This window comes from Oryx dammah, unplaced genomic scaffold (assembly GCF_014754425.2).
Source record: "Oryx dammah isolate SB20612 unplaced genomic scaffold, SCBI_Odam_1.1 HiC_scaffold_14, whole genome shotgun sequence".
NCBI lineage: Eukaryota > Metazoa > Chordata > Mammalia > Artiodactyla > Bovidae > Oryx > Oryx dammah.
This window is the reverse complement of record NW_024070198.1, coordinates 14772654-14789659: the sequence shown is the minus strand read 5'-3', so window position 1 is coordinate 14789659 and position 17006 is coordinate 14772654. Positions and strand designations below refer to the sequence as shown.

The 17006-nt window shown below is 40.7% G+C and overlaps 1 protein-coding gene across 1 annotated transcript in view; it reads right to left on the bottom strand.

The window, feature by feature from the left end:
* The window catches only part of PLCE1 (phospholipase C epsilon 1), a 335041-nt gene extending 321072 nt beyond the window's left edge, over nt 1-13969 (bottom strand). The window contains exon 1 of the mRNA XM_040254554.1: nt 12412-13969. Coding sequence (XP_040110488.1) covers nt 12412-13611 — 1200 coding nt within the window. The 5' untranslated portion in view covers nt 13612-13969. The remainder of the gene's footprint in view (nt 1-12411) is intronic.
* Between the last annotated feature and the right edge of the window lie 3037 nt (nt 13970-17006).

Sequence of the window (17006 nt, the reverse complement as noted above, 5' to 3'; positions counted from 1 at the left end):
CTGGAAAAGTCCCTGATGCTGGGAAAGATCAAGGGCAGAAGGAGAAGAGGGTGTCAGAGGATAAGATGGCTGGACAACATCACTGATGCAATGAACATGAACTTGGGCAAACTCCAGGAGATGGTGAGGGACAGGGAAGCCTGGTGTGCTACAGTTCATGGGGTCACAAAGAGCTACACATAACTGGGTGACTGAACAACAACAACAGCATGGACATGGAAAGTAGCTTAGTGGATGCTTAGAGCTAAGGGAGGGGTAGAGGGATGGAGAGAATGGAGGATGACAGCTAATGGGTACAGGGTTTCTTTATAAGGTAATAAAAAAGTTCTAAAATTGTGGAGATGTTTGCACACATTTGTAAAATATACCCCAAACTGGATTATACACTGTAATGAGGTAAACTGTACCATATGAGAATTGCATCTCAATAAAACTATTTTGAAAAAAAAAAAAAAAAGTCAAAGCATTTCTTCTTCTCTCTAAGGAGATCTGCCATTGGGTTTCAAAGTATGGGCTCTCCTTAAAAATCATTGTGTCTTCGTGTTGCTGAAGGCAGAGGTGGTTTTCTGCTGAGTTCTTTCTGAGGGTTTGAGGGGTGATGACCTAAATGAGAGGGAAGGGGTTGGGGTGTGGATAACTAAGCTCTGTAACCCCATGTTTAAGCTGAGGCTCTGAATGTATCCAGGCCAGCTACAAGGACAAAAAACTACTGGATGGGGCTCTTTAGGGTCAGAAAATGACCCCAGTACCATTGTCTGAGAACAGCTTTTCAGGCAGGGCTTTGCCTGAGCCCTGAGCTAGTTTAGTCATGGAGGGTCAGGGAATGGTCACAGTCCCCACCCCTCTGCCCCATTGCTAATGATGCTTCAATCCTTGCATGTTGAATGTGTATCATTCCAGGAGGCCTTTAGCCCTGAGAGGCCTGTTGTATTTGAGTCAGCATCCCGGGAAGGGATGGGGGGAGAGGGCCACTTTATCACTCATGACAATAGGGAAGTCATTCTATAGGAAGCCAGAGTTTCTCCTGTGTAAAAATGCATGGCGTGGGTTAGATCCGGCCTCCATCTAATGCTCTATCTTTCCCATGGATTCTGATTCTTTTTAGGCCTCATCTTAACCAGAGCCCATTTCCAGGGATGGTCCAGGCCTCTACAGCTGTTAATTCTTATTAAGCAGGACATCTGGAGAAAATGGAAAAAAAAAAAAAAATCCTAATCTGATCATGTTCCAAAGCTCGCATAAGAATAACAACGGCCATGAATACATTCACCTTAAACTAGGGTCCAGGGTCAGTGTTTGTCTTTTCCTTTTCTTTTTTTGGGGGCGGGGGGAGGGGTCAAATCCTAGCCAAAGAGCTGGTGGAACTACAGTGATGTGAAAGTAACTTCATCTAAACTGTCCCAAAGCAGCTACTAAGAGAGAGTTGTCCTACCATCACAGTGCTGGCCTCTGACAGCCCGTCACATTTTCCACTGATGCATTAGACGTGACTAAACTGCACAGGGCCTGGCTGGGAGCTGGAGTCCCTTTCACTCTGCTCAGCACGAAGGGGCCAGTATTGTCTTATACCCATGTCATGACCTCAACATAACCTTTAGTAATAGAAGAGGAGGTCTGGCATGTCCCCAAGCATAGCCTTTCAGTTTAGCCTGTGCACCCTGTGAAATTCTAATTATTTCAAGATCCAAACTGTATCCAAGTTGCAGAGAGACCAAATTTCCAGACAGGAAAACAAGACATGTTGCTATTTCAACTGCCATCTATTACAACACTGGACAGCAGGGCTCAATGGATATTTGATCATCCATAACAGCTACAACTTAGAAGATGAATGTATTACCATTTGGTCCCTTTACACATAATAGAGAAAATAAAGAATCCAAGACATGTATACTGACAAAGATATTTATGTTAAACACTCAAATATTCTTCATTGCCTCTTAAGTTTAGTTTTCTCTGGAGAATAAAAAAAAATATGAAGAAGAAAGACACATTTTAGAAGGAAAAACAGCAGGATAGGAACTAGCAATGTAGAAGCTGGTTTTTAATTTAGTTTTAGAGTCTGATTTCTAAATAATAAAACTTCATTTTTTTCTATTTTGCTGTACATATTCTTGCACAGTAAGTCCTCTTGTGGATCAAGGCAGGGGAATAAATGGAGTAATAAAACAGGACCTGGCGGGTTGTCTGCCCTGCCACCCTAGCTCTCTCTATGTTCTATCATTCAGTGCATGCAGAGAGTTACACGAGTGATTCCAGCAGAGGCAGGAACTTCTTGTACTTCATATTCAGGATAACTTTAGGTACTTAAACTCCCCAAAATTTGGGCACAGAGATTTTTTTTTTAAAGGAAAAGCACCCTTAATCAACTTTTAACCTCAAGACTTTAGTGACTTGCTAAAATATGTCATCTGCTCTCAATAAATTGAGAGCAGGCGAAGGGAGGTGTAACGGGATAAGGGGTAGGTTTTAATTTTTTAACAGGCAGAAGGAGGAGGAGGATACCATCATGGTTAGTCAGTCAGCAAGCATTAATCCTCACTAACATCTCCCATTCAAACCCATTCTTCTCTCCACAGCTGTGCAAACATAAACTAATTGGGTCATTTTGATGAAGGCATACAAGAAAAAAATTTCAATGTAGGCAAAGGTACTAATTAGATAAATAAAACATTCTCTAAATGCTTAGGAAGGACTATGGAAAGCTACCACATCATAGATCAAGGAACATACATTCAAATGCACCACTGTAAACACCCCTGTGTGAGAAGGCACCAAGCAATAGAAGGAGGTGGGGACAGTTCAGCACAAGCAAGTGATAAATGGTCCCAGGTAAGGAGAGTGCCCTGCTGGCACTGTGCTGAGGACTTCATGGTAGCATTTCATTTACCTGCCCCCCCCCCAAGAATCATTAATTCCAGCTTACCTATAAGATATCTAGGGACAAGGAGATTAAACAACTTCTCCAAGGTCACAGGGCCAGCAGGTGACAAAGTCAAAGTCACAATTTCGATTCAGGCCAACTGACTCCAGAGACCATGTTTCTAAGCATGGTGTTGTCCTGTTTTCTTAATACTTGGCATCATGCTTATATTATGTAGAGTATAACAAAAAGACAGGGCCACTTCTTTCCCTTAGTAAACTTAGAATCTGATTGGAGAGCCAGTATGTAAAATAATCAAAGAACAGGGAAAAGAACACAACCTTGAGGTCTGTAGCTTTCTTAGGTTGGAGAAAGCAATTTACAGAAAGAGGCTGTGATTTATTTATCCATGTGTTCTTAAACATTCCAAGGATAAGGATTTATTTAGTTTAGACCCTAAACTAAAAAAGGAAATGCAGAGACAATACCGTATTTTAGAAAATATTCATCCCAGCCATGTTTGAATGTTCAGAAAAGGCTCTCCCTTTCAGAAATCACCCTTATGAAATGACAGAAGGACAAGCAATAAGGTCCTACTGTATAGCACAGGGAACTAAATTCAATATCTTAAAATGAACTATAATGAAAAAGAACATGAAAATAATATACAGTGATCACTTTGCTGTGCACCAGAAATTAATACAACATTGTAAATTAACTCTAAAAAAAGAAAGACCAGGAGGACAACCAGTCTATCCCCCAGCTTCAGCTTAAGAGTTAATAAAAATGCCCACAGCCTCCTGGAAGCCCAGAGAGAGAGAAGGAGAGAGAAGTTCCTGAGGTTTACTCTGCAGGAGGTATGGCAGCCTCTCCCAGCCTCCAGAGACTAAGAAGCAGGGAAGAAATGATTTGCATCATCTTTTTGGTTCTTTTCATTGGAAATTACCCATCCCAAGGCCTCCGGGATGGACAGAAAGAGATAGGTTTGAGCTAGGGACCAGTGAACATTCTCAGAAGAAGTGGCAGGGCTCCAGAAACAGGAGGAATGAGTACAGGAATTCCAAAGAGTATTCTGAAACTGATACCCAATTCACGACTCTCATGCTTATATTAAGTGTCTAGGGGACTCTGATAATGGTTTCAAGTAATCTACCTCCATTTTCTTTGCTGTATTTAAATTTCTGTTGTGTTCTTAATGTTCAATTTCAAGTGTACATGGATTTTAAAAGCAGTGCATTTTTTAGTGAGACACGCTGCCATCAGCAGCAGTTCCATGGCAACCACTGGACAAGTCACCGCAGTGCTGGCAGGACACACGTGCCCGGGACAAGCTATTTTCTTCTGTGTGGACAAAATTCCGCAGAATCACTGGGGAGCATGTGCGTAGTTGACACCACTTCCTGATTCCGGTTTCTTAAGGAACCAGGTGAAGATTCAAAACCAAATTCCCTGACACTTGCTGGGTTGAACTGCCCATCAAATGTATAGGCAGAAGGGCCTCCATTGTTCAGGCAGGCCCCCAGGACAGCCCCGGCACTCCTGAGAGCTGGAGCCAGGTCAAGGAGCTTGTTGTTATTGTCCAGTCGCTAAGTCGTGTCCGACTCTGTTGCTACCCCATGCCCGCCAAGCTCCTCTGTCCATGGGATTTCCTGGGCAAGAATACTGGAGTGGATTGCCATTTCCTTCTCTAGGGGATTTTCCTGACCCAAGGATTGAACCTGCATCTCCTGGATTGGCAGGCGAGTTCTTTACCACTGAGCCACCAGGGAATTTACAGAAGAGCAAATATTCCTGAAACGTCCTGACCAAAACACAAAAATCTCAGTTTAAGCTCCTAGTCAGTGGTTCTCAACTCCATTGAATCATAGAACCACCTGGAGAAAACTTGGAAAAAATACTGATGCTGAGGAGAATGAAAAAAGTTGGCTTAAAACTCAACTTTCAGAAAACTAATATCATGGCATCTGATCCCATCAATTGGTGGCAAATAGATGGGGAAACAATGGAAACAGTGACAGATTTTATTTGAGGGGCTCCAAAATCACTGCAGATGGTGATTGCAGCCATGAAATTAAAAGACGCTTGCTCTTGGAAGAAAAGTTATGACCAACCTAGACAGCATAGTAAAAATCAGAGACATTACTTTGCCAACAAAGGTCTGTCTAGTCAAGGCTATGGTTTTTCCAGTAGTCATGTATGGATGTGAGAGATGGAATATAAAGAAAGCTGAGCACCGAAGAATTTATGCTTTTGAGTTGTGGTGTTGGAGAAGACTCTTGACAGTCCCCTGGACTACAAGAAGATCCAGCCAGTTCCTTCTAAAGGAAATCAGTCCTGAATATTCACTGGAAGGACTGATGCTGAAGCTGAAACTCCAATACTTTGGCCACCTGATACAAAGAACTAACTCATTTCTCTCCTGCGGGAGAAGGGGATGACAGAGGATGAGAGTTTTGGATGGCATGACCAATTCAATGGACATGAGTTTGAGTAAACTTTGGGAGTTGGTGATGGACAGGGAAGCCTGGTGTGCTGAAGTCCATGGGGTCGCAAAGAGTCAGAGACAACTGAGCGACCGAGGTGAACTGAATACCACCCACAGCAAACTAGGTTCAACGCAGTCTCTGTCAGAATCCTTCTCTGCAAAAATTGACAAGGTTATCCTAACGTTCGTGTGGAAGCATGCCAAGACAGTCTTGAAAGAGAAGAATAGTCTTAGAGGACTCATATTTCCAAATTTCAAAACTTGCTACAAAGCCACAGTAATCAAGACTAGCTGGTACTGGCATGTGGATACTATAGGAATCAGTGGAATATAACTGAGAGTCCACAAATAAGCCCTCACATTAATAGTTAACTGATTATCAACCAAACAGAGTGCTGAAAACATCTGGTGGGGAAATACTAGTCTTTTCAACAAATGCTGCTGGAGCAAGAAGGTATCCACAAGCAAACCAATGAATTTTGACCCCCAACTCAAACACCACATACAAACATAGACTGAAAATGGATCAAAGATCTGAAAGTAAGACATTAAGACTATGGGCAAGATTTCCTTAGAAGAAATGGAGTAGCCCTCATAGTCAACAAGAGTCTGAAATGCAGTACTTGGGTGCAATCTCAAACATGACAGAATGATCTCAGTTCATTTCCAAGGAAAACCATTTAAGATAACAGTAACCCAAGTCTATGCCTCAGCCACTAATGACAAAGAAAATGAAGTTGAACAGTTCTATGAAGACCTACAAGACCTTCTAGAACTAACACCAAAAAAAAAAAAAGATGTCCTGTTCATCATAGGGGACTGTAATGCAAAATTAGGCAGTCAAGAGATACCTGGAGTAACAGGCAAGTTAGACCTTGGAGTATACAAAATGAAGCAGGGAAAAGGCTAACAGAGTTTTGCCAGGAGACCACACTGGTCATAGCAAACATCCTTTGCCAACAACACAAGACACGACTCTACACATGGAGGTCACCAGATGGTCCACCAAAATCAGACTGATTATGTTCTTTGTGGCTGAAGATGGAGAAGCTCTATACAGTCAGCAAAAACAAGACCCAGAGCTGACTGTGGCTCAGACCATGAGCTCCTTATTGCCAAATTCAGACTTATATTGAGGAAAGTAGGGAAAGCCACTAGGCCATTCCGGTGTGGCCTAAATCAAAACACTCATAATTATACCGTGGAAGTGACAAAGAGATTCAAGAGATTAGATCTGACAGACACATTGCCTGAAGAACTATGGACAGAGGTTCGTAACTCTGTACAGGTGGTGGTGACCACAAACATCCCAAAGAAAAAGAAATGTCAGGAGGCAAAATGGTTGTCTGAGGAGGCCTTACAAATGGCTGAGAAAAGAAGAGAAACAAAAGGCAAAGAAGAAAGGGAAAGATACACCCAGCTGAGTACAGAGTTCCAAAGAGTAGCAAGGACAGATAAGAAAGTCTTCTTAAGCAAACAATGCAAAGAAATAGAGGAAAACAATACAATGGGAGAGACTAGAGATCTTTTCAAGAAAATTAGAGAAACCAAGGGGACATTTCATGCAAAGAGGGGCACAATAAAGGACAGAAATGCAAGGACCTAACACAAGCAGAAGATAGTAAGAAGAGGTGGCAAGAACACATAGAAGATGTGTATAAAAAAGGTCTTAGTGACCGTGATAACCACAATGGTGTTGTCACTCACCTAGAGCTAGACCCCTTGGAATGTGAAGTCAAGTGGGCCTTAGGAAGCATTACTACAAACAAATCTAGTGGAGGTGATGGAATTCCAGCTGAGCTAGTTCAAATCCTAAAAGATGATGCTCTGAAAGTGCTGCACTCAATATGCCAGCAAATTTGGAAAATTCAGCAATTGCCACAGGACTGGAAAACATCCGTTTTCATTCCAATCCCAAAGAAGGGCAATGCCAAAGAATGTTCAAACTACTATACAACTGCACTCATTTCACATGCTTACAAAGAAATTCTCAAAATCCTTCAAGCTAGGCTTCAACAGTACGTGAACTGAAAACTCCCAAATATACAAGCTGGATTTGAAAAAGGCAGAGGAACCAGAGACCAAATCACCAACATCCATTGGACCATAGAAAAAGCAAGACAATTGCAGGGAATCATCTACTTCTGCTTCATTGACTATGCTAAAGCCTTTGACTGTGTGGTTCACAACAAACTGGAAAATTCTTAAAGAGATGTGTATACCAGACCACCTTGCCTGCCTCCTGAGAGAACTGTATGCAAGTCAAGAAGAAACAGTAAGAACTGGAAATGGAACAACAGACTGGTTAAATTTCAGAAAGGAGTACGTCAAGGCTGTATACTGTCACCCTGCTTATTTAACTTCTGTGCAGAGTACATCAGGTGAAATGTCAGGCTGGATGAATCACAAGCTGGAAATCAAGATTGCCTGGAGAAATAGCAACAACCTCAGGTATGCAGATGATACCACTCTAATGGCAGAAAGTGAAGGGGAAATAAAGAGCCTCTTGATGCAGGTAAATGAGGAGAGTGAAAAAGCTGGCTTAAAACTCAACATTCAAAAAACTAAGATCACGGCACCTGGTCCCATCACTTCATGGCAAATAACTGGGGAAAGAATGGAAACAATGGGAGATTTTATTTTCTTGGGCTTCAAAATCACTGCGGACAGTGACTACAGCCATAACATTAAAAAACACTTGCCTCCTTGGAAGAAAAGCTATGACAAACCTAGACACTGTATTAAAAAACAGAGACGTCACTTTGCCAACAAAGGTCATGTAGTCAAAGCTATAGTTTTGCCAGTAGTCATGTACGGATGTGAGAATTGGAACATAAAGAAGGCTGAGCGCCAAAGAATTGATGCTTTTGAACCGTGGTGCTAGAGAAGACTCTTGAGAGTCCCTTGGACAGCAAGAAGATCAAATCAGTCAATGCTAAAGGAAATCATCCCTGAATATTCACTGAAAGGACTGATGCTGAGGATGAAGCTCCAATACTTTGCCCACCTGACGTGAAGAGCTGACTCATTGGAAAAGACCCTGATGCTGGAAAAGATTGAGGGTAGGAGGAAAACGAGATGACAGAGAATGACATGGTTGGATGGCATCACTGACTCAATGGACATGAGTCTGAGCAAACTCTGGGAGGTAGTGAAGGACAGGGAAGCCTGGCGAGCGGCAGTCCATGGGGTTGCCAAGAGTCAGACACAACAACTGAACAGTGACAACAGCAAAGACTGCTAAAATCTGGGAAGGAAACACAGGTGTAAGTCTTCATGAATTAGGAAGTCATTTCTTACATATGACACTAAAAGCACAAGCAACCAAAGGAAAAAAATCAGATAAATTGTTGACTTCATCAGAATTAAAATGTTCTGAGCATCAGTGCACAGTATCAAAAAGGCGAAAGCCCACCAACAGAATATATTTGCAAATCATGTACTGGTAAGAATATATGAAGAAGCCTTGCAACGCAACAATAAATAGGCAAAAAAAATCCATTTTCTTTAATGGGGAAAGGATCTGAATTGATATTTCTCCAAAGATGATATATAAACGGCCAACAAGGAAATGGAAAACTTTTCAACATTGTTTGTTATTAAGGAAATGCAAATGGAAACCACAATAAATTACCAGGTCACACCCACTAAGATAGCTTTCATCAATGAAATGAATAGTAACAAGTGTTGGTGAGGATGTGGAGACACTGGAATGCTCGTGTGTTACTGGTGAGAATATAAAATGGAGCAGTGGTTTTAGAAAACATTGTGTTCCTTCCCCAAGATGTTAACCATGCCATTATCATATGACCTAATAATCCCACTCCTAAGTATCTTACCAGGAGGAATGAAAACATACGTTCATCTAAAACTTGTCCAGGAACATTCATAGCGGCATTATTCATAACAGCCCCAAAGTGGAAACAACCCATTGTCCTTTAGCTGGTGAATGGATGAGTAAATCTGGTACATTCATGTAGTAGAATATTATTCAGTCATAAAAAAGAATACAGTTCTGATATATGTCATGACAGTGATGAACCTGGAAAACATGATGCTAAGTGAAAGAAGCCAGTCACAAGAAGTCCTGTAGGAAATGTCCAGAATTGGCAATCCACAGGGACCAAAAGCAGATTAGTGCTCGCCAGGGGAAGGGGAGGAAGAGAGAGTGGTCACTCACGGTTAAGGAGTTTCTTATTTATTTACTTATCTTTATTTGGGGCTGTGCTGGGTCTTCATTGCTGCTTGGGCTTTTTTCTAATCGCACTGAGCAGGGGCTACTCTGTAGCTGTGGTATGCAGGCCTGTCTTTGCAGTGGCCTCTCTTGTTGTGCAGCAGACTCTAGGGTGCGAGGGCCTCAGTAGTTGCAGTTCCTGGGCTCTAGGGCACAGGCTCAATAATTGCGGTGCACAGGCTTAGCTGCTCTTCAGTACGTGGGATCTTCCCGGATCAGGGATTGAACCCATGTCTCCTTCACTGGCACACAGATTCTTTATGACTGAGCCATCAGGAAAGCAACAAGAGTTCCTTTTTGAGGTGTTAAAATTATTTTGGAATTAGATAGTTGTGATAGGTGCACCATCTTGGGAATGTACTAAAAAGCACGGATTTGTATACTTTAAAATGATGTGTGCATTATTCCTCAATAGAAGATGGTTGGAAACTTGTGCTTTATATTTTTTTCATTTGTTATCTTCTTGAACATCTTTCTTGATCAGTATATACTGAATTCCCTCGATCTTCTGCACAGCTCTATTTTTCCGTTTTGAATTCTCATGGGCATGAATGCTAGTGATAGATTATTTGGTTTTCACTGGGTCTGTCATGGTCTTTACACATAGTGTTCACTGCCCAGAGAAGTATGAATAACCTCATATATGCAGATGATACCACCCTTATGGTAGAAAGCAAAGAGGAACTAAAATGCCTCTTGAAGAAAGTGAAAGAGGAGAGTGAAAAAGCTGGCTTAAAACTCAACTTTCAAGAAATGAAGATCATGGCATCTGGTCCAATCACTTCATGGCAAATAGATGGGGAAACAGTGGAAACAGTGGCTGACTTTATTTTCTTGGGCTCCAAAATCACTGCATGTGGTGACTGCAGCCATGAAATTAAAAGACACTTACTCCTTGGAAGGAAAGTTATGACCAAGCTAGACAGCATATTAAACATCAGAGGCATTACTTGTCTAGTCAAAGCTATAGTTTCTCCAATAGTCATGTATGGATGTGAGAGTTGGACTATAAAGAAAGCTGAGTGCTAAAGAATTGATGCCTTTGAACTGTGGTGTTGGAGAAGACTCTTGAGAGTCCCTTGGACTGCAAGGAGATCCAACCAGTCCATCCTAAAGGAAATCAGTCCTGAATATTCCTTGGAATATTCATTGGATATTCAGCTAAAGCTGAAACTCCAACACTTTGGCCACCTGATGCAAAGAACGGACTCTTTAGAAAAGACCCTGATGCTGGGAAAGATTGACGACAGGAGGAGAAGGGAACAACAGAGGATGAGATGGCTGGATGGCATCACCGACTCAATGGACATGAGTTTGAACAAGCTCCGGGAGTTGCTGATGGACAGGGAAACATGGCAGGCCGCAATCCATGGGGTCGCACAGAGTCAGACACAGCTGAGCAACTGCACTGAACTGAACTGAAGGTATAGAATTTCCTTGAGGTTCTGTTTTATTAATGATACAATGGGGTGAATAATCAGACCAAATCAGAAGGTAGTTGAGATGATGTCATGAAATGAAGTGTGTAAGTTATTCAGTCCAGTGCCTGGCATATGTAAATTCACAATAAATATTAGTTCCCACAATTGATGATGAAAATAAAAATATGCTAGTCATAGTTCAATAAAAGCATGTTGTTTTAGATTGGGTTTTCTTTTAGGGCCAGGTTTTAAGGAATTGTATAAAACTGGAATGCAAAAGTTATAGAAACAGCTTCTCCACTAAGATCAGTTGAAGGAAGTAGGGCTACTTAGCCACAGAAGGAAAAAAAAAAAAAAAAAAAACAAGAGAATACATGGTGCTAGCTTCTGATGCAAAGATCAGGTCCAAGAGTGGGCAGCTACTTGCGTGCATTTCCAGAGCAGGAATCTTAAAGAGGGGGAACTATGGATAGAACTCAGAGAGTCCAAACAAACTTCAGTAATACTAGCAGTACCTGTGATTTTGTCACCAATAGAAATCACAGATATTGCCATATATTATAGTCATGGAAGAGACTCTAAAACAGTATTTATAATTAAGGTAACTAATTAATTAGTTTGTCTTGGTTTGTCCAAGACTGACTGGCTTCCTAGAAGATGGGACTTGCACTGCTAAAACCGGGAAAGTCCCAGGTAAACCATTCCCTACTAACATTCTTCACTACCTTGAAGTTATTGTAGTTATCACATCATTACCTGCCATTATTTACTGTGTTAATAAAGAAGTACCCTGCTATATTACACTTTCAAAAATATCTTGATATATGTCTATCCACATAATCTGTGTCCTTTATGATTCTATTTCATTTGATGCATTTAAAAGTGTTCTTCTCAACCCAAAGATTTCACCAAATAGCCAAAGAGGGCCATGGCATAAAAAGGGTTAAGGGGGAAGAAACAGGAAGCACTAGCTAGAGGAATTGAACAGAGAAAATGAGATTTAAGTTCCTTTAAGCCTTGCAACCTAAAAACAATGATGAACTCCATGGCAGAAGAGGACAGACGTATCTCTGAATGATACAGCTGAATAATCAGTTGACAGAACCATTTTCCCACTCCCAAGAGTTTCTGTTTTATAAGCCCGCATACAGTAATCAGGGACTCTCCCTAACTTCTCTGAGCACATATTTATGTGTATTTTGTGACTCATGTTGCTGTGGAATTAACTCAGTCTTGACAGTTAACAATTCCAGTATCTGTTAGGTCTACTAATCTCCAGTAATTACAAGTGCTGCCCCTAAGAATCATTGGCCAGAACTGAACATTTCCCATGAATTAAGACAATGGAGATTTGGAGTTTTAAAAAATCAACTTTGAAAAATGGATTAAAAGAAACTTTAACTCTTACCGGATACCACTGGGCTTCTGACAGACCTTGGGAACCATCTTGCCTAACCACCACTGTTGACAGCCGTTCCATGACTCTCCCAGGAGGCAAGAAGAGACCATTTTTCTTCTGATCAATATAACTCAAAGCCTCCAGTCCAATGTGACCAGAAGGCAAAGTTCTCACAATTGCCCTTGTCCCAGTAAACACAGATTTCTTAACTTCCTTGTCATTTTTGCAAAATCTCCTCACTAACCACGCAGACCGCTCCTTTTTATTTTTGAACAAGTCTTCTTCTATATCTTCACAATTATCGGGGAAGTCCTCAAAATGGCTCAGAATGGTCTTGGCAGGTGGACTGTCAGTAAAATCCTCCCTGCAAAAGCTGTCACTTGAACATACCACATCGGCTTTTGGGCAAGAGCCTTCAAAGCACAAGTATTTGTCATTCAAGGGGTCACAATGATCACACTGCAGCTGCCTATTCTTATTGTCACAGTTACTTGTCAATTTCATGAGTTTGCAAGTATATGCCATGTAATTTTTCTCTTGTCCCTCACCAACAGCAGGTAGTACACAGTTTCCACAATCATCCAAAATCAAGTTATCTGATAGGGGACAGAAACTGTCTGACATTCTTCTGTCAACTTCGTAACGCAAATGAAATACTGCCATGCTGCTTGGGTGTGCTCTGCTTGTCTCTACGATGGCCGACTGAGTTCCTAATGGACTGATGCCCATGGGAGGTCTGTCTATTTCCAGTTGAATTCCAGGGAACACCTTTCCTTCCACTGAAGAAGGGATTCCAGTTTCCAAACACAGACCTTCCTCTGTGATAGAATTGCACGTTTCATAAAACTGGCTCTGAGAAGGGCCATGCTGATGGTTTTTCAATATGCTGTTGCAGTTAATGTTAAGGTTTTTCACAGAATCTGGCATGCTTTTCTCCCAGTGCTTTTCATTACTGTTCTCATCACTGGTTATTTTCTCCCTTGCTACTGAGAAAATCTGGGGCACATTGCTTCCAGAAGATTCTTCTGTAAGTTTGGTCAGTTGCGAGATGGTACGAGAGGTCTCCCCACCCTGCCTGACAGGATGAGACTCTGGAACACTGATGTCTGAGACCTTATCATTACGTTCATCTACAGTTGACTGAGCAGAGATCACTTTTCTCTGACTCACAGGTCTGAGAACAGAACCTGCCATTTCTTCAGAAGTCATCTTGATCAAGGTGCAGGGTTTCAGCTAGCACTGTTTCTCCTCTCTTGTGATCATGTCAAGATGTTAATAAAACTACTGGTTTTTAACATAATCGCAGGTGTATAAGCCCTCTGAGAAACAAAGTGACCAGTTCCTATCATTTAGGTATCAGTCAGTATATTAAGACCCAAATAAACTTTCCCAGTTATCACTTCCTACCATGTGCAGTATGTTTTTCTAGATCAAGGTATTAAAGAAATAGATCAATTTTCTTTCTTCGGTTCTTTAAAGCAATTTTCGAAGACTTTAATTCGGCATTGTATTCTGTAACTTCTGATCCATCACTGGCTTACAATGATTTAAAAATCCAGTTTGAATGTATCCTGTAAGAAAAAGAGATAATGTCAAACACTAAACAATTTTTTTAAAATGACCTCATAATTATAAGCTACTGCAAAATATCAATCCATTTTGAGGAGAAGTTTTCTAATCAGAAGTTGGTTTTAGGTATTAATTTTTTTGATTCAATATTTCGAACTTCTGCTTCCAGCCAGTACAGAGTAACAGAGATCAGGTTTATCCTTCTCCCTTAAACAATTGAAAAAAGTCAGAAAAAATAATGAAATAATTGTTTTGAGATATTGAATAACAGGCAACATAGAATAGTAATTCCAAAAGAAGAATAAATAAATAAGGTGAGTTCTATAAATGCCCTAGCTTATACCTTTTGAATTTTTAGGCTACTGGGAAGGAGGAGGGACTCAGATGAAACCAAACAGTGTGACTAATTTAAAGAGAAAAAGTTGAGACTTCAATAAAGCCAAGGAAATCAGAGAAGGAAGACACATAAAGTAGAATGGACAAAAGATAGGGACAAGGCAAGCCAGAATAATTTATTAAAAAATAAAGAAGTTTATTTAAAAAATAAGCTTTTAAAATAAATGTGTATATATATATATATATATATATATATATATATATATCTGCTGCTGCTGCTGCTGCTAAGTTACTTCAGTCATGTCAGACTCTGTGCAACCCCACAGACAGCAGTCCACCAGGCTCCTCTGTCCCTGGGATTCTCCAAGCAAGAATACTGGAGTGGGTTGCCGTTTCCTTCTACAATGCATGCTTGCATGCTAAGTCGCTTTAGTCATGTCTGACTCTGTGCGAGACCATAGACAGCACCCCACCAAGCTCCTCTTTCCACGGGATTCTCCAGGCTAAATATATATATATATATATATATATATATATATATATATATATACACACATACATACATACATACATACAAATATATATACATACACACACACTGCCAAATTAAAATTCTATACCCAACAAAAATATTTTTTGAAAACAAAATGAAATAAAGACTTTTAGACACACAAAAGCTGAAAGAATTCATCAAGAGTAAACTTACATATAAGAAACATAAAGGGGACTTTCCTGAAGGTCCAGTGATTAGGACTCCATCCTTCCACTGCAGGGGGCATGGGTTCAATCCCTGGTTGGGGAACTAAGAGCCCACAAGCCATGTAGTCAAAAAAAAAAAAAGGCTCACTAAAATAAGAAATGGTAAAGAAAGTTCTTTAGGTGGAAGAAATATGCTAGATAGAAATCTGGATCTACAAAAAGAAACAGAGTATGAAAAATGTTAAATATGTAGATAAATACAATTTTCCTTACATTTTAAATAACTAATTGAGAATGTGGTCCACTGGAGAAGGGAATGGCAAAGCACTTCAGTTTTCTTGCCTTGAGAACTCCATGAACAGTATGAAAAGGCAAAATGACAGGATACTGAAAGGGGAACTCCCCAGGTCGGTAGGTGCCCAATATGCTACTGGAGATCAGTGGAGAAATAACTCCAGAAAGAATGAAGGGTTGGAGCCAAAGCAAAAACAATACCTAGCTGTGGATGTGACTGGTGATAGAAGCAAGGTCCAATGCAGTAAACAGTGATGCTGGAATCAGCGAACTAAAATGGACTGGAATGGGTGAATTTAACTCAGATGACCATTATATCTACTACTGTGGGCAGGAATCCCTTAGAAGAAATGGAGTAGCCATCATGGTCAATAAAAGAGTCCGAAATGCAGTACTTGGATGCAATCTCAAAAACGACAGAATGATCTCTGTTCGTTTCTAAGGCAATCCATTCAACATCACGGTAATCCAAGTCTATGCCCTGACCAGTAACGCTGAAGAAGCTGAAGTTGAATGGTTCTATGAACACCTACAAGACCTTTTAGAACTAACACCCAAAAAAAGATGTCCTTTTCATTATAGGAGACTGGAATGCAAAAGTAGGAAGTTAAGAAACACCTGGAGTAACAGGCAAATTTGGCCTTGGAATACAGAATGAAGCAGGGCAAAGACTAATAGAGTTTTGCCAAGAAAATGCACTGGTCATAGCAAACACCCTCTTCCAGCAACACAAGAGAAGACTCTACACATGGACATCACCAGATGGTCAACACCTAAATCTGATTGATTATATTCTTTGCAGACAAAGATGGAGAAGCTCAATACAGTCAGCAAAAACAAGACCAGGAGATGACTGTGGCTCAGATCATGAACTCCTTATTGCCAAATTCAGACTTAAATTGAAGAAAGTGGGGAAAACCACTAGGCCATTCAGGTATGACCTAAATCAAATCCCTTATGATGATGCAGTGGAAGTGAGAAATAGATTTAAGGGACTAGATCTGATAGACAGAGAGCCTGATGAACTATGGAATGAGGTTCATGACATTGTACAGGAGATAGGGATCAAGACCGTTCCCATGGAAAAGAAATGCAAAAAAGCAAAATGGCTGTCTGAGGAGGCCTTACAAATAGCTGTGAAAAGAAGAGAAGCGAAAAGCAAAGGAGAAAAGGAAAGATATAAGCATCTGAATGCAGAGTTCCAAAGAATAGCAAGGAGAGAGAAGAAAGTCTTCCTCAGCAATCAATGCAAAGAAATAGAGGAAAACAACAGAATGAGAAAGATTAGAGATCTCTTCAAGAAAATTAGAGATACCAAGGGAACATTTCATGCAAAGATGGGCTCGATAAAGGACAGAAATGGTATGGACCTAACAGAAGCAGAAGATATTAAGGAGAGGTGTCAAGAATACACAGAAGAACTGTACAAAAAAGAGCTTCATGACCCAGATAACCACGATGGTGTGATCACTCACCTAGAGCCAGACATCCTGGAATGTGAAGTCAAGTGGGCCTTAGAAAGCATCACTACGAACAAAGCTAGTGGAGGTGATGGAATTCCAGTTGAGCTATTTCAAATCCTGAAAGATGATGCTGTGAAAGTGCTGCACTCAATATGCCAGCAAATTTGGAAAACTCAGCAGTCGTCACAGGACTGGAAAAGGTCAGTTTTCATTCCAATCCCAAAGAAAGGCAATGCCAAAGAA